This window comes from Schistocerca nitens, chromosome 1 (genome assembly GCF_023898315.1).
Source record: "Schistocerca nitens isolate TAMUIC-IGC-003100 chromosome 1, iqSchNite1.1, whole genome shotgun sequence".
NCBI classification, from domain to species: domain Eukaryota; kingdom Metazoa; phylum Arthropoda; class Insecta; order Orthoptera; family Acrididae; genus Schistocerca; species Schistocerca nitens.
In genome coordinates, this window is record NC_064614.1 from 1,125,531,207 (window position 1) to 1,125,551,001 (window position 19,795).

The window sequence follows — 19,795 nt, forward strand, 5'->3', positions numbered from 1 at the left end:
ACATGCTCCCATAAGCACACAATATGGCATGTGGACAGCAAAAAGGTACACTTAAAAAGCAAGCATGTTTTAGCAGTTTCACTGCGGATACATCCCATCCTGCTGAAACGAACCAACTGAGTGATCAATCTGTCGAAGTGCAGATTTCTCAGAACACAGCACAAAAAATGTACTTAGAAACATTCATTTGCAGAAATCCTGTGATGCTACTACTGGGCACTGGTGCTTTGGTACTGTTGTTAAATTAATTTTCTTACATATGTTCATGGTGCCCGCCAAGACAACTACAGCGTGGTGCAGGAAATGTGTTACCAATTGTTTCTTTCACAATTTACGATGCACATTAGATATCCCGCTGGGATCTCTACAGCGGTACCAGCAGAGCCTGGAAAAACAAATGAGTTATGAAATGACGTGTAATTCGCGATACTGCCGCTAGGAGACTAGTAAGCAGCAATGGCTGCATTTTCATTTAGACGGTGTGGTTAACAAACAAAATGTACACTTTTGGGCCACTTAAAACCCACAAGTGTTTCATGAATGACAACATTATGCTCCGAGGATTACAGCGTGGGCAGCAATTTCCAGTCACGGACTTATTGGACCCTTTTTCTTTGAAGAAACTGTGAACAGCGAGCGTTATTTGATCATGCTTTGCAATAGCTTCATTCCACAGCTTCTTACTACTGCCTTGCCCTTCAACATGCAGTGTTTCATGCAAGATGGAGCAAGGCCACTTACTGCAAACACTGTGTTGGAGTTTTTACACGAGCATTTCGACATGCGAATCATTTCACTCAGGTTTTCAGGTCACTTCAATGACGGACAAAATTGGCCCCCCAATAGTCCAGACCTCAATCCATGTGACTTTTTTCTTTGGGGGTACCTAAAGGAAAAAAAATTTCCCGAAATGTCCACGTGATTTAATGGAGCTCAGAAGACTTATCCTAAAAGCTTGCAGTGAAATTACGGAAGTCATGTGCCATATGCCATAGGGTAATTGACGATAAAGTTTATATTAAAAAACAAAATGGTAACACATTTTGTGCGCCACCCTGTACTTGGGTCTATGGATGACATCATGTCCTTTGGTAGGAAAGCTTCCAGTTTTACTCACTCAGAACCAAGTGACCCAACCAGTAAATTTTCCAATAGTAGCTGAGCCCAAAGTGGACAATATTTTATTTTATTTTTTGCAATGGACTCTTTCCACAATTTCTGATTTATCATTCATGATACAGTTTACACCATGCATACAAAGGGTCTTGTACCACCTTAAAGACTCTTTGTGATAGATACGCTCATACCTTCTCACCTAGGTTAGGGAAGACAACATCACTTATAAAATGATGGCTGCCCCACACTATTTCAAGCCTTGTCCAGTGGCCTTGGCTTTAACCCTTGATTACTAATGTCTCACAAAATATACAATTGCAGTTAGTACCATCCTACGGTTCTCACCAATCTGATATTGTCAGTACTGAGTGTAAAACAGGATATTTTGTACTTATTTGGTATGGGTTATACAATTGGAGAGTTTGTAATTGTAATTAATTATAAACTGTAAATTATGACACCTTTCGAATAATATATGGAGCATTAAAGTTTATGATGGTTTAGTAACAATGTAACATTTCCCCCCTTTAGTGTTCTAGCTGAGCCTCAAAACAGAGCCAGGCAGACTCACTCATCGAGATGTATTAATGCCAATCCCCGCAGTCAATGGACCACTCCTATGGGCACAGTATGCAAACACAACTGGAGCTTGTAACTTTGTGATTTTAAAGTAACAAAAAATGCACAAGCTGAATTGGAAACATATTCTCTACGGACCCCAGACGAACTCTTTGCAAAATTAGGCCACAGCAATTTATTCTGTAAAATTGACATTGCAGAGGCATAGTATCAAAGCCTTTCAGATGCAGCATCACAAGCTTACCTAGCACTAAATGCACAATATGGCCTTTACCGTTATAAGTGGTTACCTTTCAGAATCTCTAGTCACTGTCATGTTTCAGCATTTTATGGATCAGTTACTATAAGGTATTCCCTACTTCCCATATACATTGATGATATTTTAGTCCCAGTTGCAATGCCAAAGGATCATTTTAACAACTTCATAATTTTGTTACAGAAACTGGCAGTGAAAGAACTTAAATGCAACCTGTGCAACCTTGGCATATTTAAGGTTTAAACTCTCAGAAAATGAACTGGAATCAGTGAAGTATTATGTTGCAGTGATCAATAAAATGCAGCCTCGTATGAATAGGAAAGACTTATAAATGTTTCTGTATGCGATGAACTACAACGTCTGACTGACTGCAAATATAGCAGAATTCTCTTACAAAGACCGAATGTTCAAATGTGTCTGAGTTTCTAAGGGGCCTAACTGCTGAAGTCATCGGTCCATAGACCTACACACTACTTAAACTAACTTATGTTATGAACAACACAACAATGCCAAGGTGAACATCTTGTGTGATCACCTTGCTGCCAACAAATTTTCCAAGCTTTGAACGATTGCCTTTTCCCTGTACTGTGCTCGACAACGCACACCTCTGGTATCCCTCTGATAGTAGCAACTGAAGCATTCCACTGTGGTATTGGTGCAGTCTTGTCCCATAAATACTCCAAAGCTGCTGAGCGCCCTATCACATATCCCTGAAAACTGGTGCATTCACAATAAACATGTTTGTCCTTGCACTGAGTCAAGTGGGCACACACTGACGGGTATCTTGAAATAGACCAATTGTTCTGAGACGGATAGGATCGTATAGTTTCTTAGTATTCTGCAACACCTGAGTCAGTGATTAATTCTGCAGACATTTGCATACAGATATTGCTGGATTGCACTGCATAGTCAATGCTGAAAGTTATTTCTGTTGAAGGGTAGTTACTTTAGTTCTAACAGTTACTGATCTGTGGCGAACATTTCTCCCATCTCAGAACAGTCACACATCCTTGAAATGTAACTTTCCTAAGGAGTAAGTCTGTGACTCACCTACCTCAAGGCATCTGTTGATACCAACGTGCAAAACAAGGACATAACTGCGACTTTGTAGCATTACAGTATTAATTTTACCAAGAGACTTTGCTCTGCCCACAGTGAAAGTAAAAATATGATTGAGACACAATGAGTTTTTTCACGGATATTTTATGATTTGAGTGTGTCAGAGCAATTTATGGTATTAGATTCATATTTGGGAGCAATGAGGTTCAAATTTGTGTCTAGTCATAAGATCTACAGTTTACATGATTTCCCTAAATCACTTAAAGTAATTCCCAGAATGGTTCCTTCTACAGAGGCACAATGAATTTTTCCCCATCCTTGCTCAACTGCATTAGTGCTCCATTACTAGTGTGCCCTCATTCCTCTTCACTGTTTCCATACAGGATTTTCCATCATCAGACTATTGTTATCAGGTAATCTGTATGCATAGACTGAAGATTACTTAGGAACAAAAATAAATGATAAATCTATGTCTATGAGTAGAATTACACCAAGAATTTTTCACTAGTACTGACATGATTTTCAAATAATGTTGGTCAAAGAACAACAAAAGAGTTTAAATGAAATTTTAGAAACAGGTGCTACCATATGCTTGGGAAGTCTCATTTAATGATATATATAATTTGTTAACACTAATGACATATACTGAAATGAAAGGGATATTTCACCTTCTCATTCAGATGTAGAATTTGTTTATCTCTCTCTTTTACACTATTCTCAGCATTTGCCAATTCTTTGGATAACCGTACCACTTTTCTCTCTGCTTCACCCAGTCTTCTCATTATAACTGGTATGAGATCAGCAGGCAGCTCAATTGCTGAAAGGAAAATTAAAAGTAATCAAGAAATGAGGATCACCTGATGCATTTTATGTGTTGCATCAAACTACACTTATAACAGAATAGGTGTATACAGTTTTGCAGACCTAATATTTTTAAATTTTGCAGTACTGACATTTATCACATGATACCTGGGAATTTTAAAAAGTAATTTACACATAATTATGGCATCTCATCTAAGTTCTGCTCTACACTTCACATTGACACAGATACATGACTATTTTTCAACATAGCCATCAAATCTATGTAAAAAGTCGACTGTTCTACAAATTGTTGAGTTGATGTCAGAAATCCGCTTCTTGGTCTCAGAGTTGTTTGAGGACTGCTGCTTGAATTTCCTTATCATTGTAAAATCTCTTTTGTGGTATAGTCAATGCCCACTCCATGGTGCCTGCAACTGCGTGGTCACAGTCTTTACGTCACACAGCCAACGGCTGGCACACCCCGCTTATGCGCAGCTCTGCACAGCTTTACAGCGCAGGCGCGGGCCTCACTCACTGAGTGCCTCCGCACTGTCATGGCAACCTCAGGCGGCGTCCTCCTGAGAGATAGTTACGTGAGGCCGCGCCGCCAATCATAACAAGACACGACAAGCGGACTCGGGTAAGGCGGGCATATTCCTCCACCACTCACCCTATATAGCCGCATACGCCACCACGCCTGGCAGTCTCGTGTTGGGCTACCTACATGCTACGTTGACTTCACACCCCGGAACGACGCTACACTACAACTGTTTACCATACCGGACTTGGACTCTGCAGCCCAGTCGCTGCTCTTGATCGAGCACCAAGTTGTGTTGTTATTGTGGAACTCTTGGCAATAAACAGAATTTGGAACTCACGCCAATCGTTAATTGTTGTTTCTCCAATTACGGATACATCTTTCTCCCAGATATTATTTGTCAGTAGCCCACACACTATCAACTCTGGTCGATGTTGATGGCCTTCCTTCCCAGTCAGCATCGCCCACATTTGTATGGCTTGGTCAAATTGTTGGCCCCATTTCATTACAGCTGGACATGACATTCTCTTTTGTCCACATTCCATCAGGGCATAACCACAACATAACTTAAAAAATAATTAGGCCCAAGTCCAAGCAGTAATTTTTGTGCCTATAGAAATGTATCTAACCAAGTTCCAAAATAAAGCTGAAATAGGACAGATTGCCACTCACCACATAGAGGAGGCACTGAGTGGCAGACAGTCTCATTTAAAGTATATTTGAAAGTGCTTTCTCAGAAGAAGAGAAAAACACACACAAAATTTACACACACACATATTTCACTCACGGTCACTGTCATCTATGGGTGCTAACGCTAGAATATGGTGAGCAGCGATCTCAGCTGAAATGGATAGTGGGGGTACAGAAGAAGTATGGAGTAGGAAGGGGGGGGAGGGGGTATAGCAGAGAAGAGGTTGGGGGAGATGCTGTATTGATGCCTCTGGGAGTGTGCACAGATGTGATGGAGGCACAACAGCAAGCTGTGAGCTGCAGCATCAGGAGACTGTTTTTGGGGAGGACGGGGAAGGAGAAAGGAGAGAAGCAGAGAAGGGGAAAGGGCTATGGAGGTCTGCTTTGGGGTGAAGTACTGTGTGAGGTTGGAGTGGGAGCAGGAAAGGGATAGAGACAGGTGGGGATCAGAAAAGTTTGTGTTGGTGGGAAGAATCAAGATAGCACAGGCAGTGGAGCAGTCACCAACGCCACACTCCCCATGTTGTGCAGCAAGCTTGGCAACTGGATGGTGCAGCTGTCTCTTGCCAATGTTTTGTGGTGGCCATTCTTGTGAACAGATAGCTTGTTAGTGGTCCTGCCCAAGTAAACTGCCACACAGTGTTTGTATTTAATTTGGTACACCACATGGCTGCTTTCACAGGTGGCCCTGTAGCATTGCAGCTATTATGGAACTGCAGATTTTTGCAGTAAGTTTTGTTACGTTATGGCAAGCTGTTTTGGAAGCCTGCAGTATAGTATCATTTGGCGGCGGCCGACTTGTGGCCTGCCATATGCATCATAGCCACACCTGTCACTAAAGCGGACCTTGAGAATGCTGACTATGGCACCTACTGAAATCACTTATTCACTTCACATAAGTAACTAAATAACTATGTTAAATATTATCTGTCTTATTCCAAATTTGGTACTTGACCTTTTGCTATTAAGATGAACTTAATGTCAAAATTTGATACCACTACCTATAATAGTTTCAGGGATATGAAAAACCAATTAAAAAGTGCTTAACCGACACTTAAGAAAGTAAATTCAGATAGGAATAATAACAGTTTTTATTTCTTTTGTTATCTGAAAACAATTATAGCACTATCATTGTGCTGATTTATTTTATAAAGATTTTCAATTCTAGACTTTCGATAATTTTTCTTTCGTAATGAAAACAACAGTTTAAAAGTTAATATTTATATTTTGTGTTAGGGTGAGAGTAAATGTGAGTGCGTATGTGGGACATGCGTCAAAATTCAATTCTATATTTATTACACCTTACATAACTAACAAGTGTTATGTCACCAGGGTGTCATGAAAACTGTAAATCCCCTTAACTGACAGATAACGTATGTCTACGAGTGTTTGCTTTTGTAATAAGGCAGCCAGATAGGTAATAAAAGGATAATCAGTTCTAAAGTATATTTCAAGCATAGTTTTCACTTAGTTTTCATTTTGTTTGGTTTGGTGGAACATTTTGTTAATATTTGCTGAAATGATGTAAATGCATCTGTGAATGTTGATTGGACTAAAACAGTGTAAGCACGAATTCGATGTAGAAAGATTGATCTGATTGGCTGTTCATTTTGATCAACCAATTAAGAGTAAAGCCTTTCCCGTGCATTGAAATGAGTTATATGCCCTGAAAGCAATGGCATTCAGTGAGTCATGGACTAGCTGCCATATGAGAAGGTCATGTTAGATGTGTCTGAAAAAGTTATTTGTAAAATGAAGAAGTGACTGTTATTTCGTGTTTGGTTTATATCGCCATGCAAGCAGATGCATTTACAGACAGTTCTGTGAAGTTTGGGAGATTTTGGAGTGTTTGTTGTAGTGAAGAATTCTGTGTGGCGTGTTCAGTATTCATTTACAGAACATTTTTTGGTGAACTTCTTCCTTTGAAGAATCAACTGAAAAGGACCAAGTGTGAAACTCATTTCATAGCAGAGTATTGACTGTATTAATCTCATAATATTTCAGGTTGAACTTAGTAAATTTCTGGCTGTCTTGTGTGTGATATATGCTGCATGAACTAGTAGTAAATGTGCTATCAACGTAAATGTGGGCTTGTTGACACCATAACTAAAACATTAGTATCATTTTCAATGAAGGAAGGAAGCATCCACTTTTGCCCATTATTACTACAGATTTACAGGTTTATTTTGTTACTTGAGTTACGCGGACAATGCAATCGTAAGTATGGACAATGGTTTTCTTCAACGCTGCTTTTAACATCAACCTCATAGTACCTACGAATGCAGAGCAACGGATGGTGAACGAACACTGTACTGAGGTAGGTGTACATTAATTTACAGCTTGCTTCACTCAGTGCTAGCGAATACTTTTAACACCGCTCCGCTGAAACCCTGCCTTTGAAAGGATAGAAGATGCCTATTATAGGACTAGTGGAGGTGGTAGTGGGTGGATGTATGAGGTAGATCTTGCATCTAAATCTAGTGGATACAAGTCAAAGGCAAGAGGTTGGGAACAGGGACAGAATAGAGACTGCCAAGAATATTGTATAGATTCGGTAGATGGCAGAATATCACTGTAGGAAGGGTAGGGAGGATATTTGTTATTTCTGGGCATGGCAGAGGTAGCCAAAAACCCTGGCACAGAATTTGATTCAGTAGCTCAGTCCTAAGAAGCAATGAGTTGCAAGGGGGGATATTCCATTGTGTCTGGTCACTGAGTATGTAGGGGATGGTTTAAGTGACTGGGGAAGGATATTAATATATTGAATTAATTTTTTTATAGAATCATTCACAACACATAGTAATTACCATCAATAGTGTGTCTCCTCTTGTACTTATAACACACAAATTATGGCAGTATAGTATGCTGACTTTGTTTCTTTACTTAGAGTTATGTTTATATAGTGATATTAACTTTCACTTTTAGTTATGTTAAAAGTGCAGTCTTCAGAACAGTTATTTCTTTTACTCTCTGAAATATAGGCATGTATGTGGTATAAGCACGTACATGGTAGGTAAAATCTTGTATTTCACACATTATAAAAAAGCTAACTTTTCTCTGAATTTCAGGCAAAAATTTTATGGTGACTGAATTAAAATTTAGAGTTCTTGTTGGTGGTCTGTACACTGGCAGCACAGTAGAGCATCAATTTTCTTGATCTAAACGGGTGATGAGTGTGTTCAAAAAACCAATTTATTAGGATACCTAAGCTGTATACCTTCATTTACCAATAAAACTACAAATATTTATAACAACATGAATATCATTTATTATTACAAAAGCAAGTACAGTAGGAACATATGCAGCACAGCCCATTTTGCATGTACATTACATACATGAATAATTAATACTTAAAAAAATCCTTGGTTTTGGCCTGTCGAAGCAGGCCTACCCACTTATGAATGACTAAATCATGCACATTGTTTGAGGACAGATGTCTGATACTGGTTGCTTTCATCTTGCCTCACCAGGCAGTTTCTGAACATGTAAATGCTTCAGAAGGAGCTGCTGTACTGTATTTTCATCTTCATTTTCTGGGCCACTAGTTGATGAGATGCTGGTGGAGTCAGCTTCATCTGTAACAAGGTTAACTATTTCCCTATCCTGCATGATTTGGTGCACTGGATCTGCATCACAGACACTCATCCATTCTTGAACATCTTCCTCATCACATTCATGGTGACTGAGTAATTTTAGCATATTGAGTTTTTTGGATATATCATTGTGTCCGTCTTTTTCAATTGAATTTATAGAACTTTCCTCCCTCCCCATAATTTTACTGCGGGCTTTCTTCAAATTCTGTACTCTTACCCCATGCTACTCTGATCATGTAGAACACATTTTTCTAATCAAAATTTTTATGATTTCTTAACAGACTTTCTTCTCCCTTCTCTTCTCTTTCCAACAGTAACTTGCGTAACTATTTTTTTCTGTAATACCATTTGAAAGTGTCAATAATGCCCTGATCAATGGGCTGTAATAAACAGGTTACATTATGTGGAATAAATATGACTTTTATGAACTCGTCTTTTTCATTTAAGATATGACGGATGAGTTGGTACATTGCGAGGAGCAGTAATGTTTTCTACCTTTTGCCAATATTTAGCTGATGAGCTTTTACAGGAGGTACAAAAACTTCCATGAGCCTTTCAGTGAAAATATGGCTATCCCCCGGGTGCTCTTTTCTGAGGTGTAAACAGTAGGCATCACAGACATATTTACTTTTTGAAACGACTTTCGCCAGTGGCAAGCACTGGCAATCAGTGGTTACTAGTAGCATCAGCACAAGATAAAGCAGTAGTAAGATCCTTGCTTATTTTATGATCAGATGCTGCTAATTCATGACATGAAGCAAGAGTTTTTCGTGGCAAAGCTTTCCAATTGAGCCCAGTCTTGTCAGATCTGTAAATGTTTTTCAGAGCACAATCTTCTTCCCCCACTATAGCCCTTAGTTTGATGTTGAAAGAAACAGCAGACTGTTTTTCTCCTTATACTTGATGCTCACAAGTACCATGTCTTGACTTAAGCATTTTAACCAGTCTGTGCTTGATTTAAAATTAGACCACTCTCCAAGATTTTCATTACATTGAATTACCTTTTCGCACAGAATGTGACTAGAGAAAGGACCTCTTTGTGATCTTTCTTTACCACTTTTAAACAGCATAATCTAAATCTATGTTTGTCGAGATCTTGATAGTCTTATGCTTGATCAATCAGTGAGATCAGGCTTAGGTATAAAATTGCAAGTGCTAATCTTTTTCTTTATTTTTTATTTTTTTTTTATATCCACATTTGTCAACTTACAAACCTTCTACTGATTACATTACTTCGTTGCAGATTCACCTTACATTAACCTTCATTACCTTCATATTTATCTCTCATAGAAATGAAAACACATTTACATTCAGGCATTTATATCACAAGTTAAGTTTACACAGCAAAGTTGACACAAAAGAGTGCAACAGAGCACAAACTATTACTATTCACCTACATCTCCATTTATACTCCACAAGCCACCCAACGGTGTGTGGCGGACGCCACTTTATGTGCAAGTGTCATTACCTCCCTTTCTTGTTCCAGTCGCATATGGTTCGCAGGAAGAACGACTGCTGGAAAGCCTCTGTGCGCACTCGAATCTCTCTAATTTTCCATTCGTGATCTCCTCGGGAGGTATAAGTAGGGGGAAGCAATATATTCGATACCTCATCCAGAAACGCACCCTCTCGAAACCTGGACAGCAAGCTACACGCGATGCAGTGCCTCTCTTGCAGAGTCTGCCACTTGAGTTTGCTAAACATCTTCGTAACGCTATCATGCTTACCAAATAACCCTGTGATGAAACGCGCCGCTCTTCTTTGGATCTTCTCTATCTCCTCTGTCAACCTGACCTGGTATGGATCCCACATTGATGAGCAATGCTCAAGTACAGGTCGAACGAGTTTTTTTGTAAGCCACCTTCTTTGTTGATGGACTACATTTTCTAAGGATTCTCCCAATGAATCTCAACCTGGCACCCGCCTTACCTACAATTAATTTTATACGATCATTCCACTTCAAATCGTTCCGTATGCATACTCTCAGATATTTTACAGAAGTAACTGCTACCAGTGTTTGTTCTGCTATCATATAATCATACAATAAAGTATCCTTCTTTCTATGTATTTGCAATACATCACATTTGTCTATGTTAAGAGTCAGTTGCCACTCCCTGTACCAAGTGCCTATCCGGTGCAGATCTTCCTGCATTTCGCTGCAATTTTCTAATGCTGCTACTTCTCTGTATAATACAGCATCATCCGCGAAAAGCCGCATGGAACTTCCGACACTATCTACTAGGTCATTTATATATATATATATATATATTTTGAAAAGCAATGGTCCCATAACACTCCCCTGTGGCACACCAGAAGTTACTTTAACATATGTAGACGTCTCTCCATTGAGAACAACATGCTGTGTTCTGTTTGTTAAAAACTCTTCAATCCAGCCACACAGCTGGTCTGATATTCTGTAGGCTCTTACTCTGTTTATCAGGCGACAGTGCGAAACTGTATCGAATGCCTTCCAGAAGTCAAGGAAAATGGCATCTACCTGGGAGCCTATATCTAATATTTTCTGGGTCTCATGAACAAATAAAGCAAGTTGGGTCTCACATGATCGCTGTTTCCGGAATCCATGTTGATTCCAACAGAGTAGATTTTGTGTTTCCAGAAATGACATGATACACGAGCAATAAACATATTCTAAAATTCTACAACAGATCGATGTCAGAGATATAGGCCTATAGTTTTGCGCATCTGCTCGATGACCCTTCTGGAGAACTGGAACTACCCGTGCTCTTTTCCAATCATTTGGAACCTTCCGTTCCTCTAGAGACTTGCGGTACACGGCTGTTAGAAGAGGGGCAAGTTCTTTCATGTATCTGTGTAGAATCGAATTGGTATCCCATCAGGTCCAGTGGACTTTCCTTTGTTGAGTGATTTCAGTTACTTTTCTATTCCTTGGACACTTATTTTGATGCCTCCAATTTTTTCATTCGTGTGAGTATTTAGAGAAGGAACTCTAGTGCGGTCTTCCTCTGTGAAACAGCTTTGGAAAAAGGTGTTTAGTATTTCAGCTTTACACGTGTCATTCTCTGTTTCAACGCCATTATCATCCCAGAATGTCTGGGGAAGGTGCACGAGTAACAGTCTGGTTAACATGTCATCTGGTTGACCAATGTTCTGACAATCGACACTCTACCATAGTACCAAGTTGTGTATTTTCTGGCCAACTATTGTGCACTGTATTCGAAATGGGCCCAGGACTTAACTCCACTTTTTTGCATTTACAGCCACTTCCCCCTTTCTTTTATTGATTCTATCATAGTACAGTATTTGTTTTTTCCACCAAAATTAATCCGTTCAATTTCAGTTTTTCCTTGTGATGTTCTGATATGCACGACAAATTTTCTGGCATTCCATCTATCCTTTTTTTCCCATAAGGAAATGAGAATTTCTTTTTTATTAATGACATATCTGATGTTTTGGTGGAAGGGACTCAATGCACTTTGGTGATATCTGATTTACAGTCATATTGATTTTTCTTAATGTCCTGAAGCAAAATACGTTACCGTATGTGACACTCTGTAATGTTTCACCTTGATACAGCTACACTAGTTCATACCAGACTACTTAGACTATATACTTATATGGATACGGTGTCTGTTATTTCGGACATGTCCGAAAGAACAAACAACATTGATGACCTGCAGCTATCCAGAACGAAATTAGAATTATATTAATACCTTCAGCTGCTGCCAAGTGTTGATATATATCAACGGGGACAGGTGAAAATGTGTACCCCGACCAGTGCTCGAACCCGGGATCTCCTGCTTACATAGCAGACGCTCTATCCATCTCAGCCACCGAGGGCACAGAGGATAGTGCGATTGCAGGGATTATCTCGTGCACGCCTCCCGTGAGACCCACAGTCTTACTTTGTAAGCAGGAGATCCCGGGTTCGAGTCCTGGTCAGGGCACACATTTTCACCTGTCCCCACTTATTTATATCAACGCCCATCAGCAGCTGAAGGTATTAATATAATTCTAATTTACTTAGACTATCGACCCTCATTTATGACCAGTTGCGCATTGCCAAAATGTCACTACCAACTGTTATAATGACTTCATAAAATAAAGAACAGGTAACCATATATCTATGGAGGAATGGTGCATGATGCATAGAAATACATAATAGAAAACAGTTAACTCTACTTTTTGGGCTCTTAAGCCCCCCACATACAGGGCATCTCAAAAGCAACTCCTTTCTGAACTGTGTTGGTACTGGGATGACAGTGAATAACTTCCTGTGTAGTTAAGTACAGCTATGCAAATGGCACGACTCCACAGTGACATACCAATAAATCACTTGCAATGCACTGCCAACCTGTTTTAGATGATTTGGCGCTTGTGTTGCCAGGCGGTCTGAGTTACATTGTGTCCCCAAACACAACTCTGTATAGGTTTAATTTGATGATGAACAAGCTGGTTATGAACATTAGTTTCATACAGAAAGTTGATAGACATCCCATTTTATACAACTATGAGTACCCAGGCTACTGAAGGAGAGATCTGATAGAGAAAGCAGATGTGAAGTGAGAAAAAATTTCATAGTGTACTGTACATCTACTGTTTAAAATAAAATTATCGGTACATCAGTGGAAGAAAATGTACAAAAATTTGTAATGTAAAATTACACTGTCAAGTGAAAATGAACAGGGAGGACAAGCCACAAATCTCTGATACATACAATGGTGTTCAGATACAAGTGATTTAACAAGCACAAACCACCATCACCATATTTGCACGTATGTAAATCTCAAGATAATTGGGTTTTCAAAATAAAGATTACAGTATGTTATGGTGCAAATCAACTGTGCCAAATCACTATAGTAATGTTTAGTTGTTTTGTCTGTTAATATTCCCTCTCCTCCACACACACACACACACACACACACACACACACACACACACACACACACACACACACACACACACACACACACACACACAAACTACAGTTCCTCATTTCAGAGCTGCGCCATATCCAGTACTGCGCTGCCAAGCAGCCGACAACCAGCTGCCAATGTAGACTGCCTGCCTGTTGTATTCCTTTTCTGTCATTCCATGTGCAAACAGCCTTGCTATTCTTCTAGTAAGAATACACGCATAAACAACCACCCAGACATGAAAAAGAGCAAGAGCTCAAAAGTTAGTGTTAACTTTTTCTATTACTTGTTTCTGTGCACCACTCATCAGTCCACTATAGGTAAGTGATTACCTTTCCCTTATTTTACATATTTTTCAATACAGAAATTTCCATTACAGTTATAATGACTAGTTCTATTGGTTCATATTTCAACTAACTTTATTTAACGTAAGTGCAACACAATCTTACACAATCTGAGCTGACAACAGCTGAGACAAGCTGCAAACAGGTACTACTTTATATTCACCATAATCATGTTACTCACCTGGTATGTCTGATAATAATCCTGGATTGTTGTACAAATGAGTGATGTTGCAATAGGCATCTGAAGGAGAATTCCCGACTGCCACTTTGTGATGACTGCAACTCCCCCTCATTTCACTCATCTGAAACATACTTTATCACAGATTTGAAAATGTGAAGACAACATATACAATTAAACCAAATATAACACAGATACATTTTCACAAAAGCGAGATAGCATATTTACAAAATGGAAAACAGCAAAACCAGAGACTAGTTTTACTGCAGACAACAAATGAAGTTGAATAGTTGCTGAGAGAGATAATAGGGGGTGGGGGGGAGGGGGAGGGCAAACTGATTAAAATTTGCTGCTTAAATAATTAAAAAAGAAATTTTGGAAGAATAATTGAAAGAAATTGGAAAGTACTCAGATCCTGAGTGAATTTAGCTGGCATTAATATCAACAGATCTTCGATATTCAATACATTATTAGATTAACATTTGTAAATTTACATATATCCTTCTCCTTTAACCGCTAAAGAGATTTGTATGACAATACTGGTTCTGGATCAGCCCTCCTCTGCTTACGCAAAATCTTGTTTGTTTCGATCATCCTGATGCAGGATTCTCGGTGTGAGCCCAATGGTGAACAGAATGTGAATGTACGAATAAACTTTGCTTTCCTAATAATTTTTATAATAATTCTATAATGTACGGTTGGAACACACTTTTTTAACAATATTAACTCGGTGGAACTTGTAATTCATCCGCCAGCTATCTCTTATAGAGACAAACAAGTGAAGATTAATCAACCGAAGAGCATATCTCTCCTTGTTTTGTTTAATGCCAATATTATCCGTGGTACAACATTCTTATTATTTTATACATATAAAGAAAAGAAAAAGAAAAAAAATAATATGATTCTTTACAATTGCCCCCCACTGTGTACTGACGTCATACGGAGGTGCGCAGTGTCTGAGCTTATTTCTCTTTTTACGGGTTGATAACTCTGGCTGGTAGGGGCATAGCCTTTAGTTTTCAGCCATTGTAGTTATCCTATATGGTAGTCAATTTATGTAGGCATGTCACCTCCCTTACACACATAAGTTTTCTGTCATAACAAAGTGCTTGCTGTAACCAAGTAATCCCATCATTGTCAGTCAGTATCTGCCCAGTGTTTAGCTTGCGAAGCATGTGTGCGCAGCCTGACATCTGTTACCATCCCAACTCACTTGCACATGTTTAACACAAAGTCAGAGTGCCCGTGTCATGTGTTCACATAGCCTTCACTACACAAATTCGTGAAGCTCGTGTTCAGCGACATGATCCTTTGTGAAATCTTCGCTGCAGTGACAACTGGTTTCCATATCAGCGGCCCGAGGAATGTATTTCACCTCATCGCTCGCACTTATTCAGCGGGGACACCAGTCGTACATCCGACATCTGCCGACAAGGTAAGTTTTTTGCTGCTTTTACGACGTTATCAAGCACATAAAATTCATGTTTTTACAACGTTGTCGAGCACAGAAAATTCATGTCGCATGAAGTATTGTCATTTTGTAGTTCATTACACACACGCACACACATATCTCACACACACACACTTAACACTTTCCAGGCAGGTTTTGTATGTTTTTGCGCTTCATTTTTTAGCGTCTTTCATACCACTGCATTACACAAAATATCTATAGTGTCATTTCCACATTCTACACAAATAAAAAAATACAACTACAAAAATAAACTTATCCTATTCATCTGCTGACATGCCATTATTGTTGCTTATATACATTATAGTCTGATTGTCATTTTGGTTTAGTACATTTTGTTACATTATGGTTTCATTACATTGTTCAATTCCAATTATATGAGTACACTCTTTACTCTTGTTTGGTTTTACATTCTTTACATAACAATTCATACAATAATAGAATCTTTTTTCTTTTCTTTACGGCACAAATTGACATACATTTCATTTCAATTTACAATGACTTCTTGTCGCAACAATACTTATCAATTTCAAACAATTAAAGAAATAAACAATGGTAGCTACAACAGACTCTACGCACTTCTCAAATAACTACGCATGGCCTCGCCTCTCTAGCAGTCTCCAGGATGGATCTACACACTACAGAGTTGAGGAAATTTCATGGAAAGGCTTTTACATGCTCAGTTAAGTCTTGTTACTAGACTTAATTGTGATCCTAGGAACAAAACAGTTTGTTGTTTATAAACACAATGCAAACCTGACAATACCAATCATATCGAATACTTATTCAGTGTTTAAAGTGCAGCTCAATATTTACTTGTTATGTTCATTGTGTAAAGGATAACCACTTCATATGCAGAGGTATACAGAGTTGTATAATCAATACTATATGTTATGTACAATGAGCATAAAATAGTGTTTATATAAGTAGCATATGTGTATAAAAATTTCAATGTAAATCTGCTGTTTGACGCTTTCATGGGTAGTCGATGCTCACAGTAGCTAGGTTTTGGTCCCTTGATTATTTGGTAGTGCTCCACCTTAGTTCAGCATTGTGATGTGCAACGTACTGCAACTGTATTCTTCTACATATAATTTCACACTATCATATTCATACATATCATAAACTTACAATGATATTTACTTGTGGTGCGGTCCTTTCTTATGTTTATATGGTACCTAACACTCAACAAGCATTTATCTTCCATAGCTTTAGGACATGTCGATGCATCATTCCCTAGAAAAAAAAATCTTAATACTAACTTAAAACTAAATCTTCATAGATAAGTTGGCTCGATGTTCACTAATATCCCTTTCATATATTCAACCATGTATTCATTTACTTTAGTGTGCAGTTGTGCCATCATAAACTCATTTAATGTCATGCGTGCGTCTCTACTTACTTATAAATCTGAAAGATAAAGTGTATTATAATCGTGGTGCGACCTCTTATTCAGTTTGCCACTTATATTGGACTTGCTAGTTTTATATTGGAATTGCTAGTTTTCTGGTCCCTCAATTATAATTAATGTGAGTACTTTAAATACTTAAATTTGTAAATATATAGATATAATGTACGTAGTGCCATAATTTCATTAAACATCTCGTAGTTTAGGATCCCTTTCCATGTATGTAATCCCTTAGTTTATCTTTGTTTGTGTGTATTCTATAGATAGTCGTAGTTGTCGTACAGACTCTCCCTTAATTTCCTATGTCTCTTTTTATGCAATAGACTTTAAAAATGCTAGTATAGGCTGTAACTCATAGGGTTCGTTTGTTTTTGGTGCTCCAACACTTTCAGCTGTGTCTGTCTGGCACTCAGGGCGCTTGCTGTTTGTTGACTAACTTTCTCCCCAATGCGCATGGGCTGTGTCACTCTGTTATCACTAACGTCACAGCGAGTTTTGTATTGCACTGCACGCTACCGTGCATTTCACAACTTCGTTTATTCATTTACGACTCAGCTACACACAAGGCAAAACACTGTGTTTAAAGTATCATTGTAACTAGACACATAAAATTCTTCCTTGTTACATCCCCTCCCCTTATCATTTACACATCTGAAATACAGGAAAAAACACCAAAAAAAAAAAAATGTTCCTTATCAACTAACAACATAGATTCTGGAATGTGATTTTCCAGTATCATAAATCTGATATTATTATACATATATACAACTTAGGGCCGACTGCACCAACGGCGATTAAAAGTTAACCGCAGTCAAGTCAGCATTTAACCCTGATTAACTTGATATTCAGCTGCACCAACCTCGATCAAAGTTAATTGAGGGATTTGATCGCGATTAAAGTTAACCGAGCTCGAAGGGCCGATTATCTTGAATTGATTGCGGTTAACTTATTGTAAACAAGTAACATGGCAGTGCGTTTTGACGTTTTAGATGGAATAGAAGACGAAATGCTATATCTTCAACATATACATCGTTGCAACCGTGTTGGTGTAGTTGTGGAACGGGGAAATACTTTGGAAGATTATGGTGACTGGAAATTTGAAGAGAGGATTAGTCTTCCAAAAGAAACAGTGTGGTGGTTATTTGATCAAATCCACAATAGGTTAGAATTTCCAACTTACCGAAATAATACGGTCTCACCCATGACATTAAGGGCATATGCAACTGGAGCATTTAATATAGTGATTGGTGACAGTGCTAATGTACATTCTACAGTGGCACAAAAATTATAAGTGAAGTGTCGGGAATCATAGCAACAATGTCTCGTCAATACATAAAGTTTCCTTCTCAAGTGGAAGTACGCTCTGTGATGGATGGTTTCAACACATTGACTGGATTTCCTATAGTCATTGGTACAGTGGATTGCAGTCACATAAGGATTCAGTAACCTGGGGGACAGAATGCAAACTTTTCTCTTTTAACTGTCAAACAATCAGCAACCACAATTTAATAATATGAGACATTGTGGCTCGGTGACCTGGCTCTGTGCACGATAGTACAATATTTCATAACTGCGCTCGAAGGGCACAGTTTGAAGATGGTGAAATACCAGTTGGTCACTTACTAGGAGATAGTGGCTATACCTGCAGACCTTACTTATTGATACCACTTTCAAATCCACAGAGTGTGGCAGAGCACCGATATAATAGGTCTCACATTACAACAAGGAACACTGTAGTGAGATACTTTGGTTTGTGGAGGAGGAGATTCCCCATTTTATCTATGAGAATGAGGTGTAATCCACAAAAGACAATGGCAATTATAGTGAGTACGGCTGTCTTGCATAATATTGCAAGGATCACAAGCAAGGAAGAGCCACCAGAAGATATGGAAATTATGTGGCTGCTGAGGCTATTATGTAGCGAGAGGGCCCCGAAATCGACGATAATGAGCCAATGCCTCCTGGTCAACAAATGTATTGTGATGACACATTACCAGGACGAGCAGTTCATCACACTATAATTGATTAACAATAAGGTATACTATTACTTAATACATGTAAAATATGTAATTATTTTTATTTGAAATTATTACAGTGCACAAATAACAAAATGTTTTTTAAACATTTACATTACATTTGTTAGAGTTCTTCCCTTCCAATATTTTTCCTTTTAGTGCCATAATTTTGAGATTTTTTATTCTCATTTCTTTCATATGTTCTCTCTTCATCGTTTCCAGTTGCTGCTGGAGTACTTCCACCTTCTTCTGCATCACACTGTCCAGTGCAGAGGAGGAAATTGGTTTAGGTCTCGGTGGCATCCCTCTCCGATTACATGTTTCTTGTGTTCCTGCACTTGAAGGTTTGGAGAAGGGTTGTTGAACATTCTACTTAACAACCCGTTCTGGGATCAGGGTTTTGCCAGCTTCAGCAGCAATTACAGTTCCATTACTGTTTGTGGTACTGCTGGCATTGCCAACTGCTGCATCATCAACTACATCTACATTTAGATCCATTATTACACTGTACTGTGCATCCGAATCAAAGGTATTTTCCAGTGACTTCAATAATGAGCCAACTATTTCCAGTATTTCTGCATTGTGTGGACTCTTTTTAGGTACTGATACTGCTTTCCCTCCTCCTGTTTTATAGACTTGAACCTTCTCTTCAGCCAAATCCTTCCGCAACCTCCGCTTCAAATTCTTGTAACATGTTTTAAGCCTTTCTGGCCTTCTTTTTGTTACACCTGAAATGGATATATTTTATAGTAGCTGATATTTTTGTTGTGTGTATCTTGAATTGTTATTCAATATTAATCTAAGCACCATGAAAAACAGTGTTTTAATTTACTTTAGTAACAGATGTTTGATTTA

At 38.6% G+C, this 19,795-nt stretch overlaps 1 protein-coding gene across 2 annotated transcripts in view; it reads right to left on the reverse strand.

The window, feature by feature from the left end:
- Nucleotides 1-19,795, reverse strand: part of LOC126238586 (UBX domain-containing protein 11-like) — a 197,813-nt gene that overhangs the window by 133,848 nt on the left and 44,170 nt on the right. For both annotated transcript variants that reach the window (XM_049947801.1, XM_049947800.1), the window contains exons 2-3: nt 14,053-14,183; nt 3,679-3,827 (exon numbers count right to left, since the gene is read on the reverse strand). In XM_049947801.1, coding sequence (XP_049803758.1) covers nt 3,679-3,827; nt 14,053-14,182 — 279 coding nt within the window. In that variant the 5' untranslated portion in view covers nt 14,183. The remainder of the gene's footprint in view (nt 1-3,678; nt 3,828-14,052; nt 14,184-19,795) is intronic.